Source organism: Halichoeres trimaculatus, unplaced genomic scaffold, assembly GCF_033239565.1.
Source record: "Halichoeres trimaculatus isolate MK-OKI-2021-1 unplaced genomic scaffold, fHalTri1.1 fHalTri1_scaffold_3, whole genome shotgun sequence".
Lineage (NCBI taxonomy): Eukaryota > Metazoa > Chordata > Actinopteri > Labriformes > Labridae > Halichoeres > Halichoeres trimaculatus.
The window spans coordinates 20,079,584-20,100,787 of record NW_027437181.1 but is presented as its reverse complement, the minus strand read 5'-3'; the positions used below and the strand labels follow the sequence as shown (position 1 = coordinate 20,100,787).

Sequence of the window (21,204 nt, the reverse complement as noted above, 5' to 3'; positions counted from 1 at the left end):
TTCCCATAGGTTTGAGAGAGTATCCATATTTGCGTGTGTCCTCACTGGTTCCTCCCTGTAAAGTAACAATAGTGAAGAGAGAGCAGAGCCAGTAATGCTGTTTGGATTTTTCAATCTCTCTGAACAAAGAGAAAGAAGAAGTCGGTCTGTTGTTACTTGTGAATGCTGGAGCACCAGTGTCAGGTCTCTATTTTGCAAAACCTCATTTTTTTATTTTTGATTGAATTTGTGTTGCATTGTCCCTTACATTTTTTTCTGACCCACATTTCAGTCCTGACAAAATAATCTTCTTTCTTTAGCACTACTGTTGATATTAATACTAGATTGAGTTTATTTTAGGATTGTTTTGGATGTGTCAGAACGTGTTGGATTTATCAATCAGGAATCACAGCTGTTCAAAAGGTTACTGTGTCAATCCTGACAGAGGTGTAATCCTGTAAAGGGGTTTCCAAGAGGGCACGTGAGGCCAGGCCTTAAGCCAAGTACTACACATCGACCTTACATGATCCCTGCTCTGCTGGTCTGTAGCCGATTACGCTAATGAGACAAAGCCCTTAATTGGCCTCTTAACCCAGTTTGTTGGGGTTGTTGAGGTTAGAAAAATGGTGGTTTGAGGATGCAGTGATGAGCTCTAAAAATGATAAAATTGTATGGGTATGCTATATGATTCTAAAAAAATTAAAGCATCCTGATCCATTACATCTTTTCCTTTCATGATGGTTTGGGTATAATATCGTTTTCTGTTCAATAATTAATTAATTAATCAATATGAAGGACTACACTGCCCAAAATTAGATGTTGGTGTATTATTTATAAAATGTAGTTTAAAATTACATGCCTTGAAGATAACTCTTTCAGTTTTTAACCACATACAACTAAACTAAACTCAATGATGCTGAAATCTGATATTTTCCAGATTAAGTTACAAGCATTCTTGTGTTTGTTTATTCTTCCAGCCCTCTGCGAGGCCAGACATTGGGTTGGCCAGTCCAAGTCCAGTGACTCCATCAGGGAAGTCAGCAACGCCGTTATATTCTTTCACTGCAGCCAATCCTAGAAGACGTTCTCTGCAAGATGTTCCGCCCATCGGTCAGTGTGGCCTCATTTATTTAGAAACTATCAAGATTTAAAGTCTACTTTCCTTTAATAAAACAGGATAAAACACAATAAGTATGTAAACATTGACAGTGTTTCAAACCTTACCCTAAAGAAAAATATTAAAGAACAGAACAACAATAAAATATTCAGGTATTCTTCATGTCAGAAACTGAATCATCTTGCTCGACTGTTTTATAACTGCCAGGTTGGCATTTTATGCTGTAAATGGTAAGGCAACTTCATTGTTGCAAGAAATGTAATGATTTGGCGAAGATGACCCTTCTAAAAGTGTAATGCATCCCTTTTTGGTGAAATGTATTTTAAAACAATGTCAGATGAAAATCCTAATTTATTTGGAAAAGATGATCCTCACAGAATGGCACCACATAGAAGAAATGTTAGGGGTTTGTTATGGCTTATTTACAAAACCTTCATTGTTGCCTCCTCTTTTTTTTTTTTTTTTACCTGTGAATAAATAGACGTGCTTTCATCTCTCCACAGATCCTCTACAAACAAAAAAGGTTCGCAAGGTCCCGCCAGGCCTGCCTTCATCTGTGAGTGGAAGATCATCTACCTCTCATATAAATAGATTTCACAGTGAGCTTACTTAAGCACACACACACACACACACACACACACACACACACACACACACACACACACACACACACACACACTCAACACTTACACATCAAGAGCGCTCTTGACTTCACTACGGCATCACTTGACATCACAACTGGGAATTCTCTTGTTTTTGCGGGCCGTGTTCAGTGGTGACACCGGTGTGCTTGTCTGTTCAAAAAGTTCTGTCTTTGAATGTAGGTTGTTTACACGCTTGTTGTTTGACATGAGTTTATGAATACCTCTCATGACTACATTTTCTGTACATTTTTATTGTTAAGTGTGTGTATGTGCATGCATATACATGTGCACCTCGGCGTGATTGATTTTCAGTGCTGCCCTGTCACAGTGCAGCCTCCTCACAGCCTCTCCTGGGAGAGAGAAAGGCTGTCAGAGCCGATCCCCAGCTCTGCTCTTTTGATGTTTAATTAGTCATTACGTAGCCGAACAGGAGGACAGACAGAGATTAATAGCACAGAATATCTGAAATTTCTATTGGTAATGATCCCGGTGGAGCAGAAACCATTAGGATGCAGAGAGGAGCGGAGCTCAGCTTGCATTCGCTTAGACAGGGGGTGCTGGAGTTCGTTAATATGCATAAATCACTAAGTCAGATGTTCATTGTTAAAACCCTGGTGGATTGGCAAAGGTTTTATTAATCCTTCCCTTAAAATCCATGAACTAGTTCAAGACAAGACATTTTTTTCTTTTTTAAAAGGAGCAACTGGTTTACCAAAATCCCACCCTTTTCTCTCCTTAAACAAAAACAGGGTTTTCCTTTTTTTTTCTTTTTGGTGAAGGAGTCTGAGGCCGGATTTGCCTTTCAGAGCTTTGATAATCGTCACCTCTGCTGCTGTTCCTCTGAAATCAAATATGGAACAGGCTGCGGAACATAAAAGGCTGGCATGTGTTTTGTTTTTGGATTTGTGTTTGAAAAGAAGTTTGTCACTGCGTGAGGGAGAGACGCAGTGGCAGGAACGTGCGCTGCCTTCTCTCTTAAGTAAGTGATATATTTGAGGTCTTGTCAGAAGGAGGGAGGGAGGCAAAGAATGGCTGCCTCGCGGGTTACATCTCTTTGTTGTGTAAATGGACGCTGGGCTTTTATTTGTCAGTACTTAACACATGGGCGCAGGTGCGGTTCTGTGACTCATAAGAGTACAATCAAGCGGTACAATGCAGGATGGGGAAAAACAGTGACAGAGCATGGGATAAAATACAGCTTCTTCTTGTCACTCAGTGGTGCTCAGGAGATAAAACCTGGAGCTTGGAGGAATTATCCCGGTTAGTCTTTGATCCCATTTGAAAGAAGGAAGATGGTAGAGCTGTGTGGGACTATAGGTCTCCTCTAACCTGCTGATGGGGGAAATGAAAACATAAAGCCACTTTTTGATAGGTGGTGTGAATGGAAATGTTTGAGTGGGAGGTTGTCTGCTACCTTTTAGGAGGTGTTGGTATCAGACTGATGGTGTGCACAGGTGATGTTTTAACTATTAGATGGTGTAAAGAGCTTCACATGGCCTTTAATATGTGTGCAGTGACTGTTGCTGAATGTGATTGTGCATCTTTGAGGATTGCTGTCATCCAAGACCTGTGTTGGTGTCTCTGGCAGCGACATACGAGGCAGTAAGGGTGATGTTGAAGAAGTGTTGAGGGGGAAGGTGCACCTGGAGTCAGAGCTGCTTCGCCTGAGGCAGCTGTGTGAAGAGCCTGCAGCATACCTGTACGACATGAATGCGTCTGCAGACACCACTGAAAGCTTTTGCTTGTGTAAGCAAGCATGAGGGCCCCACAGGAGACCTGAATAGCTGCCTGATTAAAAAAATTCAACACACTTCCTATCATTTTGTCTACTGCTGGGAATTTAAATATTTATTTATTTTACTCTGAAATCTCCCTTTTTCTCCAGAGCTTCTCTTCTTGCTTCTCAGTCTAATTGTTGGTGTTTTAAATCAAAAGGGTAGAGAAGACACAAGTCCAGGCATGAAGATGGTGATGATGATGATGGTGTGTGTGTGGTTGTGTGTGTGTGTGCACATGCACACTCTTCTTGATGGAGCTGAATCAAAATATTTACAGGAGCACATCCTGTGTGCGTTTAGGTTTTGACACTGCAGAGCTCCAGGATGTGAAGGCTATCTGAGCAGGCCAGCTGCTGATTGCAAACATTTAAATGTTTGTAGGTTCTTTTTCAAGTTATATACAGACACACTTCTCTCTGAGCCACACACGTGCTCTCCTCTGAGAACAGCACTCACCCATCAGACCACAGACACTGGATACAGCACAAGGTACTGGTATTGTGGTATGAGAGAGTACAGTTTAAGTCTGAATTATTTTCCCCCCAAACATGTGCAAAGTAAAATAATGTATGCATCCAAAATAAAACTAGGATGTTTGGAAAAGCTGTGTTAGAAATTCCTTGTTTTGTTTAACAGCACTAGGAAAAATTCAAGACAAAAGAAAAATTAAACTTTCGTAAGGGTCTAGTGATTTTAACCTCAACTGTATATCAAAACCTGACTTCAAAGATTATTTAGACCAGTTGATTATGTATTTTCCTCTCTTAATGCAGCATTGTAAATATTCGGGAAAATGAGGATGGATAACTCTTCCATGAAAGCTTTCCTTATTCATTTATTTATTTATTTATTTATTTATTTATTTATTTATTTATTTATTTTTCGCTGTAGTTAACACACCATAGCTATAATTGGCTCCCTGGTTTATTTGATTGTATAAAGCGAGCACTAAGAGCAAAGGACACAGTGTGTTGTCATTGGACAGACAGGCGGCTGTGCTGAGGGATGCTGATGGGCAGCTGTGTGGGCACCTGTCTGACAGGAGGACTGTAGACAAATAGGGAGAGAGAGGGGGTTGTGGCTTGTGGGGGAAAGTTGCATCTTGTAGGATATTTATGGGAAGCTGCAAGGGCATGGTGTGTATGCATTATGTGTGTGTGCATGACAGTTTGTTTGTGTAAATAGTGTTTTCTCCCACCCCCCACAAACCCCTTGTCAGAGGCACAGCAGCTCGATGTGACACTTCCTCCCTGGCTTTGGTGACGATATGGCTGCAGGATGAGAGAAAGAAAGTGGTGGGCTGGGAATCAGCTCCCCTCTGGGAGTTTTGCAAGCGAGAACCCTGAGTGTGGATGACAAAATAGATTGACATTTGCTTTTGACAGATCACTCAGACACCCTTGTTTCTGAAAGATTTGTCCTGTGCAAGCTGTAAGAAGAGAAGTCTGCTCTGGGCTGTGGATCTTAAGACCCAGAGATGTTCCTTGCAGTGCTGTCTGGTGCATGACATTCAAGGGAACCATGCTCTGTCTCTCTATGCATCTGTCGTAAACAGTTCAAAGGCAACAGATCAGAATGTGGTACAACGACAGTAACCTTATATCCCCTTGTGCTGAGAAAGCAGCTCCTTTTTGGTTCCTTTTTTTGAGCCACAGCAGGCTTGGACAAAGTAATAGAGCTTGGTGAATAGACTGTGGATGAAATGCATCAGTTAAGCTCTGTGTAAACATTCATCCCAAGCCTTTATAAGTCTCTGCAAAATTAGATTTTGGGTCCACCCTGCAGAGTCCTAAATATCTGCACATTTTCCCTCTTTGTCAGTCTGATGTTGAATTTACAGAAATATAGATTGAATACCAATGCTGTGTACAGGTTAAGTGCAGATAAATACACTTTCTATTACATTTTATCAAGATGTTCCAAAAGAAACTTGTTTGTTTGCTAATGAATCCAAAGACAGAGCCACACACTCCAGTCCTGTGTTGTTATGATAAAGCATGATGCAGCAGGCAGGTCAAGAGAGGACACATTATGTGAAAAATGAGGCCAGCACAGTTTCTGCAGGGATTCAGACTTTCCAATCAGCAGCGTATGTTCTGTCTGTATTCCATGTGTCAGGTCAGCAGAATGACTGGTCACAGCATGAAACACTCTCCACTGAGACTCAAGGTTTCTCTCCTTTGATTTAGGGTATGCCTAAAAAAATCAGTCACAAGTTTTTATCAGGGACAAGTTTCAAAATATAAGAAATGACACTGCTTTGTAAGGATTTCTGCAGATCCAAGAAATGCTTCAACAGCTGCAGCACAGGTTGGGCCCTTTAGTTTATGAAGTGGAGATGCAATTATGATTTTTTGTTTGGTTTTTACCTTGCCCATAGTTGTTATGTGAGTGTTGTTTGATAAATCTGTCATTTTACCTAGACATGCATCTGTCTACCAATTCATTGTTGCCGTTTTCCTTAATTTTGGGGGATCGGTCCATCCTTACATATGAAACTGATCTTACATACCTCCGGGAAGGTCTGACAGCCAGCCATTGTTGCTTTTTGCTCTGAGACCTAAAACTCAGGACACTTTATTGGTTGTTTAAGTTAAAACATAAAGATTTTATTGTTTCACAGGTATTGTTCAATGATTTTCAATAAAATAAGATTGTAACATTGAAGGTATTTGCTGTCAGTCATAAAAGATAAAAAATAGAAATCGCTATTGGCCCAAATCGGTATCGGCAGGTCAGGCTTTTTAAAGATCAGTGATCGGTAATCGGCTAGAAAACTGTGATCAGTGCACCCCTGATTTTAACTCTTTTATAAGTTTTACGGGAAAATAAGCCCAAAGAACTGTGGTGTTAAAGAAATTATGCCCTCCATCATATCTCTGTTTGATGTGCACATGTTTATTATATGTAATGGTTGTTTTGTTTGAAGTATTTATCAGAAAGGGTAGTTATTGAGAGTCAAGGAGAAAGGGGAGACATGCATCAAATTTTGTCAGGATTATGACCAGTGCGATGAGGACTGACGCTTTTGTATATACTTCTGCTTCTCCAGCCTTTTGCACTGCTTAGAATTGTTTTAATCTAACCTATAACTAAAATTAAGTTTGAGTTTTAGTGATTTATGTTGCAGAGTAAGACAACCTGGTAAAGATGAATGTATTTCTTTTGCAAGACTTTCTGCTGACAAGATATTTACATCAAAGAAAATAGCACTGATCTGTGCTGTAGGGTTTACTCATTCACACAAACTAAACTCTTAACGAGTTAAGACTAGCCAAGAATAAAACAACCTGCCCTGTGCAAGATGACTCACAAACAGTGCTTTGAGATGGTGTTCTGCTTGCAGTCATTAGCTCGTAATTAAGGATTCTGCACTTGTGGGCTGTCAATATTGGCTCTATTGGGAGTAGGAGCTCTATTAGTGGTCATTAACTTATTAATAGACATTTGAACTTCTGAGTCAGGAACCAGTTCAATCTACAGTCTTTAGTCTATATTGAGTATATATTGAAGTTTAAAGTCTGTATTCCACATGGAAAAGACATGGAGGCCTGGCATATGATAACAGAAAGAGGTAAAATATAAGAGATGGATCTTAATGAAGTTTTTAGGCATACAAAATGTATTTATGAAACATATAAAGTAGGGCTGAACAATTAATCGATTTTAAACCGACATTGCAATGTAATAGAATGCAATTTTCAAATCGCAAAGGCTGCAATTAGAAAAAAAACAAAAAACTTCATGTACACACACCTGGAGGGAATATAGTAACTTGTACCTGTTCTCCCTTAAAACCAGGAAAGTCAAAATACTGTTTTTTTTCTGGCAAAAATAAAAAACCTGTGGGCTACAAAGATCCATCAAGTAGATCTTAGAGTCATACCCCTTGGTCACTTTTTCTGTATGGTTTGTTTCTTTTACTGACAACTGGAGGTCAGTAAAATTTCACAGTGTTCCTTTTTCTTTTTCAATTAAGAAATGCAAAAAAGACTTGTTTAAATGCTATCTTTTGTTGGTTAGTCATACAACAAAATGACTTAAAACTTGTGTTCAGTGAACAATGCAAAAGATACCCCCCCCCCCCCCCCCCCAAAAAAAAAAAAAAAAAAAATAATAATAATAATAATAATAAATAAATAAATAAATAAATGAAAATAAATAAATAAATAAAAAAAATGGTATGCTAAATCTCAATCAGGATATTGGTCCAAGAAAATTGCAATTAGATTATTTTCCAAAATCGTTCAGCCCTAATATAAAGCTTGAGAATACACGCAGTTAGGGGGTTATATGGATACTATGCAGACTCTTGGATTGGGTTTTTATTGAAAAGTGAACTCCCCTTTGCAGCTAAGTTTTACAGTAGTAACACAACTGAACCTGTCTATACTGTACATTTTAATATTTAAATATTAAAAGTGTCTATTGTACAGTGGCTGTTACGTCAGTGTTTGTGTCTGGTCCTCTGCATGTAAAAGATTTGTTGGCAAGGCACAGCATCTTAGGCTCTGACATGACCTCAGTCGGTGAGCTCCCCAGAGACTGAGCCTCATCAGATGGTTGATTAGATAGACACCCTCAGTTTGACAGGGATGATGCTGAACAGTTGCAGCCACCTCTGGGACCCTGGGCCTTGTGTTTATCTTTGTTTGGGTTGTTGAAATTTACCACTGACATTAGAGGCCGTAGATAAAGGAACAGGCAAACAAGCCAGAGGCCTGACCTCTTTCATGTACGAGGAGAACGAGGAGTTAAAAGGACAAAGAGCAGGAAAATAATGCACAGATTAAAGTCATTACTCACATTGTGGCCTGTTGTAAATTATTCATGTAGGGCTTGCGTGAGTCTCCAGCATTAATGCAAACCTTGATTTTGAGATTGCTGGCAGGCTCAAGAGTACAGTCTGTCAGCATTTACTATGGTGGATGGTTGTTATTCAGAAACATCTAAACTAGGCTGATATTGCAAAAAAAAAACCTCACTAAAAAACATGAAACAATTTCAGGACTCGGCTGCAGGTTAGAGGTCATGTGTAATGTGAAGTTTCAGAGATAAGTCACATTAGTTTAGTGTGATGAGGAGAGGAGGAGCAATATTCCAAATATTATCCATCTGAATGAACTCATAGATTAATACGCTCAAAAAATGTTACTTTCATACATTAAAATAATGAGAAGAAAATGCTTAGTGGAGCTAAAAAATCCCTTTAAAACAAGTGCACTGCTTGAAATTGGTGGGTTTGGCTTTACAAGGATAATAAATAAAAAAATATACTACTGATGTTTTTACTTTTTATAATCACTCAGTCCATAATTCAGTTAAACAATTAATAACAAAGATCTTATGAAATAGTAAATATGGGGATACTGTTGACCTAGTGGTGGAAACATTCTTGTAGATGCTCTTTATTTAGTTCTACATGAATTATCTTACCATACAAACATTTGTTGGAGGTAGCCTACAGCTCATCCACAGTGTTACTGTGATCTATAGATTAAAATGCTAAGAAACTGTGCCAGTATGCACGGAGAAAGAAAAAAGTTTCTCTCCATCATGGAATCTGTTTTGTTTATTCAATCAGACACAAAAGGAAAGTCAAGGAAGTAAATTTTCATGTTTTGCAGTGATACACTTAACTACAATGTGAAGGATATTGCCACATTAATTGTGTTTCACTCTGAGCTGTTTTACAAATAAAGAGATTTTTGATGTGGTTTAACCATTCTGTACATTTCTGTGTGAAGCATTTCAAACATTTGCAGAACTGTGAAGAAGTGATTTGTTTTACTTGTGGTGTTAAGAAGCTCTTAAAGCATATTTTATTTGAATTGAATGTCCCAGATAAAAGCTGGAATTATAATTGTCTTATAATCAGTTCATTTAGTCAGGGGTTTTGGAAGGTGGGGGTCTGAGTCCCGTGTGTATGACCCCCCTCCCCCCGAGTCAGCTCTCTCTAATTACAACCAGAGCTCCTTACAGGAAACAATCTTCCTGTCTGATGACATCATCACTAAATCCATGCATGAGGCGGGGATGACCTCAGCCTGTGAGATTTGCCCCGTGTTTTTCAACACCAAAACAGATCCCAAGAAAAGCACCTTGCTGAAGACTCGGGCGCCGTTAGAGAGGGCAGCGTGAGGAGGTGGCTGAAGCTGAGCCAGACCTTATTTTCCAAGCCTGTGTCTGTGGGTCTACACAACCTATGTTATAACCAAAGAAATCTTATATTGTTGTAGTTTTTTGTTTCTTTTAAGTCAAATTATCCACTGGCAGTTGGCACTCTTTAAAGGTCCTATGAGGAACCTTTGGTTTGTGTGGATTTTAGTGCCCTTCAATGCCAAAACTGTAGCCCTTATCCCTTTGCTAATCTTTGTCTGCATGAGTTTAAATTGTGTTGTCTTACAGGAATTATCTTTTTCCTTCTGTCATTTAACAGCCCAAGGAAGGACTCACTTTGAACCTTTGTTGTGAAGATAATAAAAGCTTCTGTTCATCTCTTTATGTGACATCAACCTGGCAGCAGGGGTTACAATCACAACAAATAGTTCTAAAAGAGAAGAAAACAATCCTGCCTCTGTCGGTCTTCTGTTTCTCTGTTGGTTGGTGAATTGGTTTTTGGTTGTTTTGTTAGCATAGCATCCATGTATATACAGAGACTTATAATTGAGACTACAAAAGATGATGGTTGTGAAAACATTGAGTTGAATTTCTCTTTCTGAAACTATGAAGCAGATTTGTGGACATTTAGTTCAGACGGACTGTATGTTTCTGCTCCAGCTCCAAGTCTTCAAACCGGCCAAATGAGTGGGCCAAACTACACTAACTTACATCCTGTTGTTTGTACAGTTCCAGCAGACACTGCCCCCCTTTCACTTTTTACTACACTTGTACATCTCGCTCTCCCTTCCCTATACTCCGTTTCAATACACTTGTGTCCAACAGACTGTTTCCTGCAACATCCATCCTCCTCCTTCAGTCTCAGACTCCAATCAGACAAAACTTTTAACACATTGATGTTTTCATCATGTGTCCGTGTTAAAAGAAATGTGCTGGTAGAGTACTGAATTAGTTAGCAGTGGGAAGATGTGTTCATCGTTTCTCTCTGCTTTCATGTGTTTTTTCTTACAACTCTGTGCGGTGTGTCTGGACTTGTTTTAGACCCCTTCAAACACTTCTATCATTACCATTTTTCCTTAAAGCATCAACTTGAAACAGTGCCAGATTTAAATCAGTAACCGCATGTAGAGCCAGTGTTTTTGGCCCAGTTTGAAAGAGTCCTGGAGAAGAAAGGGGGATAAATAATAACAGCACTAAAAGGAAAAGCATAATAAAGGCCTAGTTTTCTTAGAGGAGTGGAAGCTTTCATCTTTCTATAACAATAATGCCCTCAATGAGTCTGCAGGCCTGTGTTTAGTCCAGGAAGCTTGGAGTGGTGGACATGAAAGGGATCCAGTCAGGCTGTATGGGCCAGCCTCTCTCTGGAATATGCTATCTATCCTTCTTTCTTCTCCCCCCTCTCCTCATGATAAAGGTAATGGGGAGCTGTATGGCCCGCAGTAAACGTAAACCGTGGCAAAATGTCTGTTGTTGTTTGGTCCTCACTTCCCTCCTCCATTTTTCCCCCCAGTCTGAGGCCCCTGGGGTTTAGGAAATGGAGCATTATTTTCATGTTCCTATGTCACAAGCCAGCCCCTTGCAGCTGTTGCATGCCTCATAACTCTGTTTACCCCTACATCGCAGCTAAAGGACTCACTCTGCCAACGCTAAAACTCCCATATTTTACATTTCATAGAAACAATATTTGCCCTTCTCACTTCTTAGGATTTGATGTATGGGCCTGAACTTTTTTCCTCCTACATCTTCAGCCTTCACTTTCCCTCCCTGATGGCGCTTAATTGTTGAGCGAACCATGTGTGGGAACAGGTGAAATGTGTTGCCAGATTGCTAATGCTATATTTCACCTCCATGCATGCCTGTAGACTCACTTAATCATCACAAAAACAAAAAGATTAGACTCTTGGGATTAAAATGTGTAGAGCTCTTACTCATGCGCTCATTTTCTCTCCTTTTAATTACTCATATTAATGTTTTAATCCTTCTCAGGGTGAAATTATTTTAGTTCCAGTTTGTTGGGGCTTCCCCCTGAAGAAAATCTGCATTTTTAATGCCTGGAATTAATTTTATTTTTTCCCCTCTATCTCCCTCTCTTAGTAAATCCGCTCGCACATTTGTTTTCTGTCCCGCCCACTTCCCTTTATCTTCTCCATACCCCCCCACCCCTCCTCCCCATCTCCTCCCTTCCCCCTCGTCCCTTTTCCCCTCTGCCTCAGCACTCGGAGGCTTAAGCGAGGGTCGTACCATATGAGCCACTCCCTTCTGACTCCCACCCCTCCTTCCTCAGCGTGCAATGGTACAATCCTGCTTTGCATAAGTTTCCTCTGAGTGGGTTGTGTGTGGAGGCCAGTACTGAGAATTATTAGTCCCTTTTCAGCGCTTTGGATGTATGTGTAGAGAAGGCTGGTGTGCTGCTGTTGTGTATCTTTATCACTTAAATAGTTGAAGCTAGAATGTATTGCGCCTACCCTGTCCCTGGAATGGGCAGTAACTCTTTAATGTATTACTACAACGGGAAATCGGTGAGTACACTCTTTGGGAATGTGTGTATTAGACTGAGTAGAGCTGGAAAAAGTGAGTGTGTGTCCTCTGCCTGTCCATCTGATTGTCTTTTGCAATATCATAAGTTGTTAATTTCTGTCAGGATAGAAGAACTCTGTCTGTGTGTGTGAATAGATGTACCCATGGCTTCTCTCCTTCTGATTTTCCATGACATCAGTTTAAGCTGTGTGACTTAACAAACTAACAAGTGTCTGAACTTGTGCAAGCTTTTACTCCAGCTGTGAACAAACTAGCTATTGTTCTAGCCATCATATACAAAAATCCTTCTGCCATGTTCAAAACTTTTCCTCACACACACAGTATGAAACTGCAATGTGGCACGAAAAGTTTTTCGCAGCCTTGAATTTATTTTTACTGGCTGGGTGCTTGAGCTCCGAGACGGGGCTGAAATAATAACAAGTGGGAGTCTGGGAATGATTAAGGGAAAGAGGCTGCCTGTTGAGGTTAGACTTTCCTGTTTGCAGATTGAGCTCCAAGCACCAGTGTTGCTGTTATTCCATCTGTTTTTAATCACATCGGCATTCTTCACACCACAGGGAGCTTAATGTGATTTCTGAATTTCTCTTTAATGACCTCTTTGATTTCTGTCTGAAAATGTAGTCTGCCCAAGAAGTTATTTTGGTAAATCTGTGAACCACTGTGCGCATGTACCTGTTTGCATATATGTCTGTTGCACTTGAACTTGGTGAGTTTTTGCTGGCCTGAAGACAGATGTTGATTTATAAACAGGTTTAAAAAAAGTTTAGAAAGAATTAAAAAAAAATCAGTGTCTTACATAATCTGATTGTCATCAAATACAGTCCTGTATGTTTATGAATCTGTGTTTGGATGTAGTTTTGAAAAGAGTGAATGAGCTCTATAGTACATGTCAGTAATCCAGGAATAATGATCTTGTCATAAGCAAATTAAACAGGCAGATTTCCACCTGCCCTTGCATGTGCTGCCTCTGCCATTACATAAAGGGCACATGAAGGAAAAATAAAGCCTTTTTATGATGCTGTGTATTGAAAAGGTCAGCCTACTCAAGCTTGTGTTTTACTTTTGTTAAAACCAAGTTTCCTCTTTGTTCCCACTGCACAGAAAAGGGCTTTGATCTTTTTATAATAAGTATTAACAGGCTTGTGTTACAGTTGATGATGGGGAGAAAATTGATCACATGTGGACAGAACGGGCAAACTTTATGATCAAAAGCACTTGTTAAACCATCAGCAACTTTTTCCTCTTGTTTTCATGTGAAGAATAAAAACACGGTGCCTGACATTTCTGCAGCTATTGGATCTACATTAATTTGTTCTAATGCAGAGTTGCATAGCAGGCTCACCATCTGGAGCACTGGGAGAATTCACAGTGGGCCATTGGCTTGTGAGCTGGTGGCACAGAACCAATACAGATGGAGCAACTCACTGATCTTTCTTCCGTCGCCCATTAGTGAGAAGGGAAAAAAACAAGTGAAAGCCCTGCAGTGATTGTTCACTCTGTTTTTCCTTCTTGTTTTGATTTACAAAAAACATCCTCTCTGCTAGCTGGATGTCTTAAAATTAGAAAAATGAGAAAAGGCAACAGAGACTGCTTGTTGTTAACAACATACCTGCTGTTGGTGTTGTTTTCTCCAACAGGTTGGACCACACTTTGTAGGGGTCAGCAGTCCTTGCCAGGAGCTAATCCTTACATCCCCCTGAAAGTGCACATGTGGTGCACATGCACCAAAGCATGCATGCTTGTGCAACACAGAGTTAGCGAGGGGGGAGTGTTGCTGCTCATGAGTTGACTCTCATATACTGAAAGTATACGCTGCGCATGTTATGAGTAGATAGTGAGGTCACATTAGTGCCACAGCCAAATTTTTGTGGTATTAACGGCTGGAATGTGTTATTCTGCTGTGTGGTGGATCTATTTTTAGAAGTGACTCCCAGTCGGTTGCTCTGCTGTCAAAATGTGCTCTTAGATGAAAGATTTTACTGATATGCCAGAAATAGATAAAAACAAACCTGCTGCATCTCCAGTCTATCATTTCTGATGTAAAACAACCAAATTCAGGTCATCAAATACTTTTATATGTTCTCTGATTTTGTTTAATTTAATATTGTAAGCCGGCAGATGTTTGATGTCATATTAGAGGTGATAGATATGTTATAACCTGCTCTCTCTGGGTTCCACATTTTATTGTCTATTCATTGTTTTGATCGGCTATAAAATTTCACAAGTGTGTAGAAATAATTACATATTTATATTATAGTCATATTTGAATACATAGAATATGTTTAATATGAAAGTGTGAGATGTGGCCTTTATAGAGTCATTCTTTTCGAAAATATTCCTGTCCCCCTCTCAAGCATCTTACTTTAAGCTTTACTAATATCAAAGTGACTTAACCAAACAATCGTTTTGTGACAGTTGGTCAATTTTATATCTCTTTCAATGAAAATACTGATCTTTGTATTTTTCAACAAATATTGGCAAGTATAATGGACAAATGTTGATCAACCCCCCCCTAGCAGGCAGAGTGAAGCAGTAGTTTGGAGAGGCATTGTGCGTGTTGGCACACTGAGTCCTGTAAGTGTGTAAAATGTGAACTTAGCACAAAATTGGACAGAGATTGGTGTGATTTAATTCATGACATTCAGCACAAAGAGAGGACACGGACTCAAGACTTTTTCTTTCACGGCTTCCCAGCCATAAACCAGATTTTTGTATTTGCTTGTAACACTGTTGTTACAATATAAATCAACGTTTTCTTAGTTAACATATAAAATGTGAATTGGTGAAGCATAATCTTTGAAGGCAGGTGCACCACAAACTTGCTGCCATGCAGATTATATGGGGTTTGCCGATGAGTTGGTTCTGCTGAAAGGCAGACTCAATACAGCATCTTCTTTTTATCAGCTGGATATAATTCCTGTAAGACCTGAAAATGTTTCTTTCATCACTGACTGGTTTCTTGATTTTCCTACTTATCAGTAAGTCAAACTTGTACCACTGTCTCTGCACGTTCTTAAAAAGAGGCAGACTGGATTTAACTTCTTTATTGCTATATTTTTTTTTTTGTTTTGTTATTGTCTTGGTACAGGTTGATACTTTTTAGTGCTTTAGGTAAGTAGACCTGAACCTGGGTGAAAGAAAGGTAGTATAAGCGAGTTTTCTGTAATGAAAGAAACTGGCTGAAGCTCAAACAACTGGTGTAGGTCCGTGTTGGTGTGCTGATCCATGTGAGTGACGGCTTTTAATTAATGGCCTTGTAAAAGGAAACCCAGGCGGGCCCTCTCTTCCGCGGCCTGGCGGAATGAGGCACCCAGTGTTTGGGATGGTTTATTAATGCTTTGACTGGTTAGCCCAGGGTAAAAAGGGACAATTAGCATTATCCACTGCCATATGCTGCCCATTGAGCGCCTGACAGAGGCCAAAGACAAAAGCTGCGGCTAACCTGAGATCTCTATGGAACTACTATCAACCCTGGTCACATGTGTAAGCCAGAGGACCCATGAGAGCCCCACCCCTCTCAGAGACTTTAATTACACTCCCAGACAACAACACGCTGGAGTCCAGCTCACTCAGCACAGCTCAGAGCGAGCTGAGTTTAGCTGCTTCTTTGAACTGATATTATGTTCACATGTGGGTTGTGTGTGCAAAGAGTAATTGAATTTATTACTTTATTTTTTTACGTTTTCCTCCAGTGCCTTTTTTATGCAACAACTGAAGCAAGTTACCAGGCTTTGTAGCATAGCACATCTGAAAGTATTAGACTGTGAGGAATATTATACCTGTATTATTAATCTTTATAAGCTGGACACATGCTGCAAATGTGCAGGTGGAATCAGGCGGGCAGGTCTGGCTCTGATTAGAGTTACATGACTGAAGGCTCGTTCAGGCCGTTCTGTGGGAGAGAGAATTTGTTCAAACCTCCTCTCCCTTCTTCATCTGGACTGGATGAAGTCAGAGACCACATCACTGGTGTTTGGCCTCCGGTCCCTTTGATCCTCCCGCACAGCTTGGCACACACGCAGCTGTACAACAGCATGCCCATTGTGCCTCTGCTTTCGCTGTACCACCACTAGCCTGCAGGTAGAAAAAAAGAAGGCTGTTTTTGGTGCCACTTATTTGATTCCTGCTTCTCTGGGAATGCCTTAATTTGCCAGGCATTTAGTCTACGTGTGTAAGCGGGTATCATTATACTTCCATTAGAGGTTGGGTTGATCTGAAATGCAAATACCCCTGATAATCCACTCCTCCCTTCATGAGCTTGATTGCTCACTAGTCATTTAAATGTGTACATGCTTGTGGGTTTAGGGCTATATCTGTGCACATAAGATCACATACTTATATGTGCCCCAATTTTCAAAGTCATTTCACTTCACAACCATGTCAGAGGTATTTAACCCCCAAAAAACTGACAGCTTTTATCTTGTAAGTAACATTTGTGTTCTCTCCTCTCAGGTGTATGCACCATCACCAAACTCAGAAGACTTTAACAGAGATTCACCCTCGTACTCCTCTCCCAAACCCTCCAGCAGTATGTTTGCAAGCACTTTCTTTGGTAAGTTAAAAAAAAGCAGGTGTGGAATTGTCCTGATTTGCTGCTACATTTCTAATTTATGGAAGTCTGCAAAGAGTCCTTAAGCAGACTTAGTTGAAATTGAAAGACACCACTTAGATTTCCAGAGAGCTGTCTTGTGTTTTTTCTTTATCCTCAACACTAGGGGTGGGGAAAAAATCTAAAAATGGATATATAGGAATTTTTTTGTTTGACAATATCAAAATCTGGGTTCTTTGTCAAAAAATCTTTTTTTTCTTACTTAAATGTTTCATTTCGGTCTTTGTTTATAAACTGGATTGAAAAAGTTACCACTTTTCTCCAGCAGAGGGTAAAATGTTTCTCTCTGACCCATGTGATCTGCATTTTATGTGAAAATATGGCTCCTGATATAGTCTGTAGACATTATCATAGAAACTAAAAATGACAAAAATCATAAATTTCAAAGAATTGCAATTTAAATCAAATTGGCACCCCAAAAATCGTAAAAAAAAAAAAAAAAAAAAAAAAAAAAAAAAAACAAATCACAACTTTTTTAATGATTGGTACACCAAAGAAAAGGTCTGAGGCCAAATATCTGGTTTCACTTATACATGTATGTTCATTAGGCTAAACCTGAAGAGATGTTGATTTTTATGTTGAAACATAACTTTCTCCTTTTTGTTGTGTTTTACCTCCTTAGTTTGATGTTCACAGAATTTATTTCACTTGACTCCAAGAAGTCAACAGAGAAGCAGATAACTTTGTTGACTTCAGCTTTTCATTATCTCAGCTGTGTTCAGGAAAAGGATCATGTTTCAGTCCATAAAGCTAAAGTGCTTCTTGGACAACCCCAACTTTTAGGCTCTGGTTGATGCCGTCTGGTATGCAAAACTTAGAGCTAAGGCTGTATACCTGCTAAAATGAGTTATTTGTCATCTGTAGATGGTACCCACAGTTCATCTGACCCCTGGAACTCATCCAGTGGGATCAGCCAGCCCGGCTATGGGGGAATGCTCGCAGGATCCTCATCTCACATGTCACAGTCAGGAAACTACAGCAGCCTGCACGCACACGACCGTTTGGTAAGCAGCTTGTAAATAACTCTGTTATGCATCACAAATACATCAGTGATCTCATTTGTATTGTAAAGCACAGAGAGCATGTAAATTATTTTCCGTACTCAACCCGCTCTGCATCACTCCCTCAGTTGGAGAGGGTGTGTGTGTTAAACTGTGGTCTGGTTATTATCAGCGGAGACCCTGCTGACCCTCTTTATGTCACTGTTTGATCTGCTCGGGCCTGCCTCAGATGGCTGGGCATCACAGGGAGCCTGCAGATGCTGCCTGCCTTGTCTTTATTACTGTCCTTCCCCCCTGTAACTTTTGCTTCTTCGCAGCCTGGGAGGACACAGCATTTAGAGAATAATAATAAACTCTTTCTTGCTCCTTTGCTCTCAAACATTAGTGACTAAAAATAAAGCCTTTTTTCTGTCTTATTTTCCAGAATTACCCCGCACACTCAGTCTCTCCAGATATCAATGCCAGTCTTCCTCCCATGTCCAGCTTCCACCGAAGCAACACCAACACTTCACCATTCGTCACCGCAGCGCACACTTCATCTGCCAACACAGCTGACGGGGTCATGGGTGCGTTGTAGTGTTAACAGTTCAGCTACCTGTTCAGAATGACTAATTCAATAGATCTGGTGTAATCATTGCTATTTATCCTTTCTTTAAAAGCATTAAGTCAGGCGGCTTGTCAGCTGCATTGTATGCTGTGATCACTCTTCATTTGTCTGAAGTTGCCTCTATGAAACCTCCCTCTGTGTGTTTTCATAGCCGCGGCTGCAAATCGAGGGAACGCCACTGGAAGCTCACAGACTGGAGACGCACTGGGCAAAGCTTTGGCCTCTGTGAGTTACAGACACATATTTAATGAGGGCTATATTTCACTCAGGTTTCACACTCAGCTGCCTTATGTAGTGGTGTTAAGATGTGCAGTTGTCTTGGCTTTGATGTTTATGTGAAGCTGTGCCTTGATTTCTGACCATCGAACTTACTTTTTTACATCCAAAGAATAGTTCGAAACCTGTTGTAATTCTTATTTAAAACTGTAAAGACATGCTTCTGAAGACAGGGATAAGCACACATCTATTTGGTTAGCATCACATGGTGTTTGCACACACTGGGATACTTCTACACAGAATTATAACCAGGTTTGTCATGCACACATAAACACACTCAATCTGTCTGAAGCATTGTCTGACTGCTAAGTGGGGATGACTGCATTACCCTAAAGTCTGCTCTTCCTATCAGGATGTTGAGCCCAGGTTTAACTGGTGTGTGTTCAAACTCACAGTCATCTAAACTCTCTGCAGAAAAGAATAATGGCTTGTTTTTTCCTCTAAAGAAGGTGACCTCTGTAATCATGCAGGGAATTAAGTGCTATACTGACTGCTGATTAAAAAAGCCCGGAGGACATGTTAGTAGTTGTTTTTTGGCCTAAGCCTGGATAAATGTGGGCTTAAACTAAGAGTATTCAAGAAAGAGAATTGTACATTGAAAATACTCCTAAAGCTCCATGGATTACACTACACATTGCTGAACCAGTGCAGATATCTATTACATCCTGAAATGTATCGTAATTTTCTTTTAATCACTGAGGTTTGTGGTGTAAGGAAATATGTCCATCTGAAAAAAGTAGCAAAGTGTTGAAAAGCTCTGCTCTATAAACAAGCTAGTAGTCCAGAAACTGCATTTAAAACATGTCATAAGATGACCTAAAGGATCAACTAAGGAAAACACTGGTTTCAGTATATTTTATATTACTGAAAAACAAAGCTTGGACTCTCAGACTTTTATTTTTTTTTATTCAAGAGAGTAGTTTCCATTGAATGAAGATAGATATTTTTTGATGAAATAAGTAATAATACATTTTAAAGGATTTTTTTAGTACCTGCTCTTCCTTTTCTCAAAGTAAACAACTTGTTTTACATTTTGCTTTATGATGAGCTGTTTTGGATGTCAGTATTCTCAACTAATCATCTGTTCTAATTACTTAAAAAAAAAATCTTGACAGACACACGTGGCACATCAGTCCATTTATGTTTGATTTTTGCAAGATGCTCATTTCACATTAAATAGCTCAAGCTGCACATCCAGGAGAAATATATTTTACCAGCGTGGAGGAAAATATGAGAGTTAAGCGATGGTAATAACAAATTAAGTCCTTTGTATTTGCAGACTCAGTTCGATTAGCATGACAAAGCTGGAGTGAAATAGACACGGTTGGACTGGGGTGGGGGTGGGCGGATGGAGCGAGGGGCACAGGGGAGTTTAACACGGCTGTGGCTCAACTCCATGGGCCGCCCTTTGTAGAGCTTTTGTTCTCCGCCCTTTTAAATTGGCCGTGCTTATTGGCCCCATGCCGCCTGCGGGAGCGTAACTGATGATGAGGCGGAGCTTCATTTATTCCAGTAAAATGAGTCGTGTTTCTTTCTAAATGCACCATTATGAAGAAAGTCATATATTGTCGGGTCAGGAGTCACGGTTATAAACCTCTTTCTTTAGAGGAAAAAGAAATATTTGGAGGATTGTTTGGAGTCTTATTAGTTGCAGAATATTAATCCTCCTTACTTTTTGACTGAATTGCATGTCTGAGAGGGAAAATGCTGAGCAGAGAGAAACACTGAGCTCCCAGATTGCAGAAAAGCATGAATAATCATTCCTCCTTTTTCAACAACAGCTCATTCCTCCCCCGCCACGCTGTGTGACACACTTCAGTGAAACCTCCATCCTGATACTCCAAGTTGATTGAAAAACTAAAGCCCGGAGATCAAGATTGAATAAGGAGATTATTAATAATGAGCGCGTTCTATCATCCCTACAGAAGTCAAACGCTTTCCTGCAAGCTCAATTTGGTCTTAACTTGGACAAGAAATCTCTGTGGATCTGCAGTTTTTTTCTCTGCTAATTAGTCAGCATCCACCAGTAATACCCAGCCTTCTCTGAGACATGTTCCATTATGGCACAATATCCTCTTATTACAGGGGAAAAGAATCAGAGATGTGTTTGTACTTTAATCCAGCATTTGTTTAAACAAATGAAATCCCTGTGGAAGTTTTGAAGAGGTAATCTCTTCGTCCCTTGTGATTGACATGTCATCCCAAACTCAATGACCTCAGTGTAACCCAGCAGAGAATGCAACATGAAAAAAATAAAGCTTTCACTCTGCTTGTCCTCTTGAGAGAGCCTAGAAATGTGTATCAATACAAGTTGAACAAAAGTAGGTTTTGATTAATGGTTCTTTTCACATCACATGAATGAAATGATTTGAAAATATAGATTATTTCATATTAGGTTAGAATTGCGGATTTTAAGTTGTGTGCTTTTTGTGAAATTTGACTCTTCAGCTTTAATTTGGTGTTGGTGCAAAAATAAACAGACACACAAACATCAACCGAGACATTAAAGAGCAAGAAAATGTGCTTTATAATTTG

The 21,204-nt window shown here is 39.9% G+C and overlaps 1 protein-coding gene across 3 annotated transcripts in view; it reads left to right on the top strand.

Annotated features, from left to right (window-relative positions):
• The window catches only part of tcf12 (transcription factor 12), a 75,623-nt gene that overhangs the window by 40,560 nt on the left and 13,859 nt on the right, over nt 1-21,204 (top strand). For all 3 annotated transcript variants that reach the window (XM_074666054.1, XM_074666052.1, XM_074666051.1), the window contains exons 7-12: nt 957-1,089; nt 1,600-1,652; nt 16,629-16,728; nt 17,650-17,789; nt 18,211-18,352; nt 18,545-18,618. In XM_074666054.1, the coding sequence (XP_074522155.1) occupies nt 957-1,089; nt 1,600-1,652; nt 16,629-16,728; nt 17,650-17,789; nt 18,211-18,352; nt 18,545-18,618 (642 nt within the window). The remainder of the gene's footprint in view (nt 1-956; nt 1,090-1,599; nt 1,653-16,628; nt 16,729-17,649; nt 17,790-18,210; nt 18,353-18,544; nt 18,619-21,204) is intronic.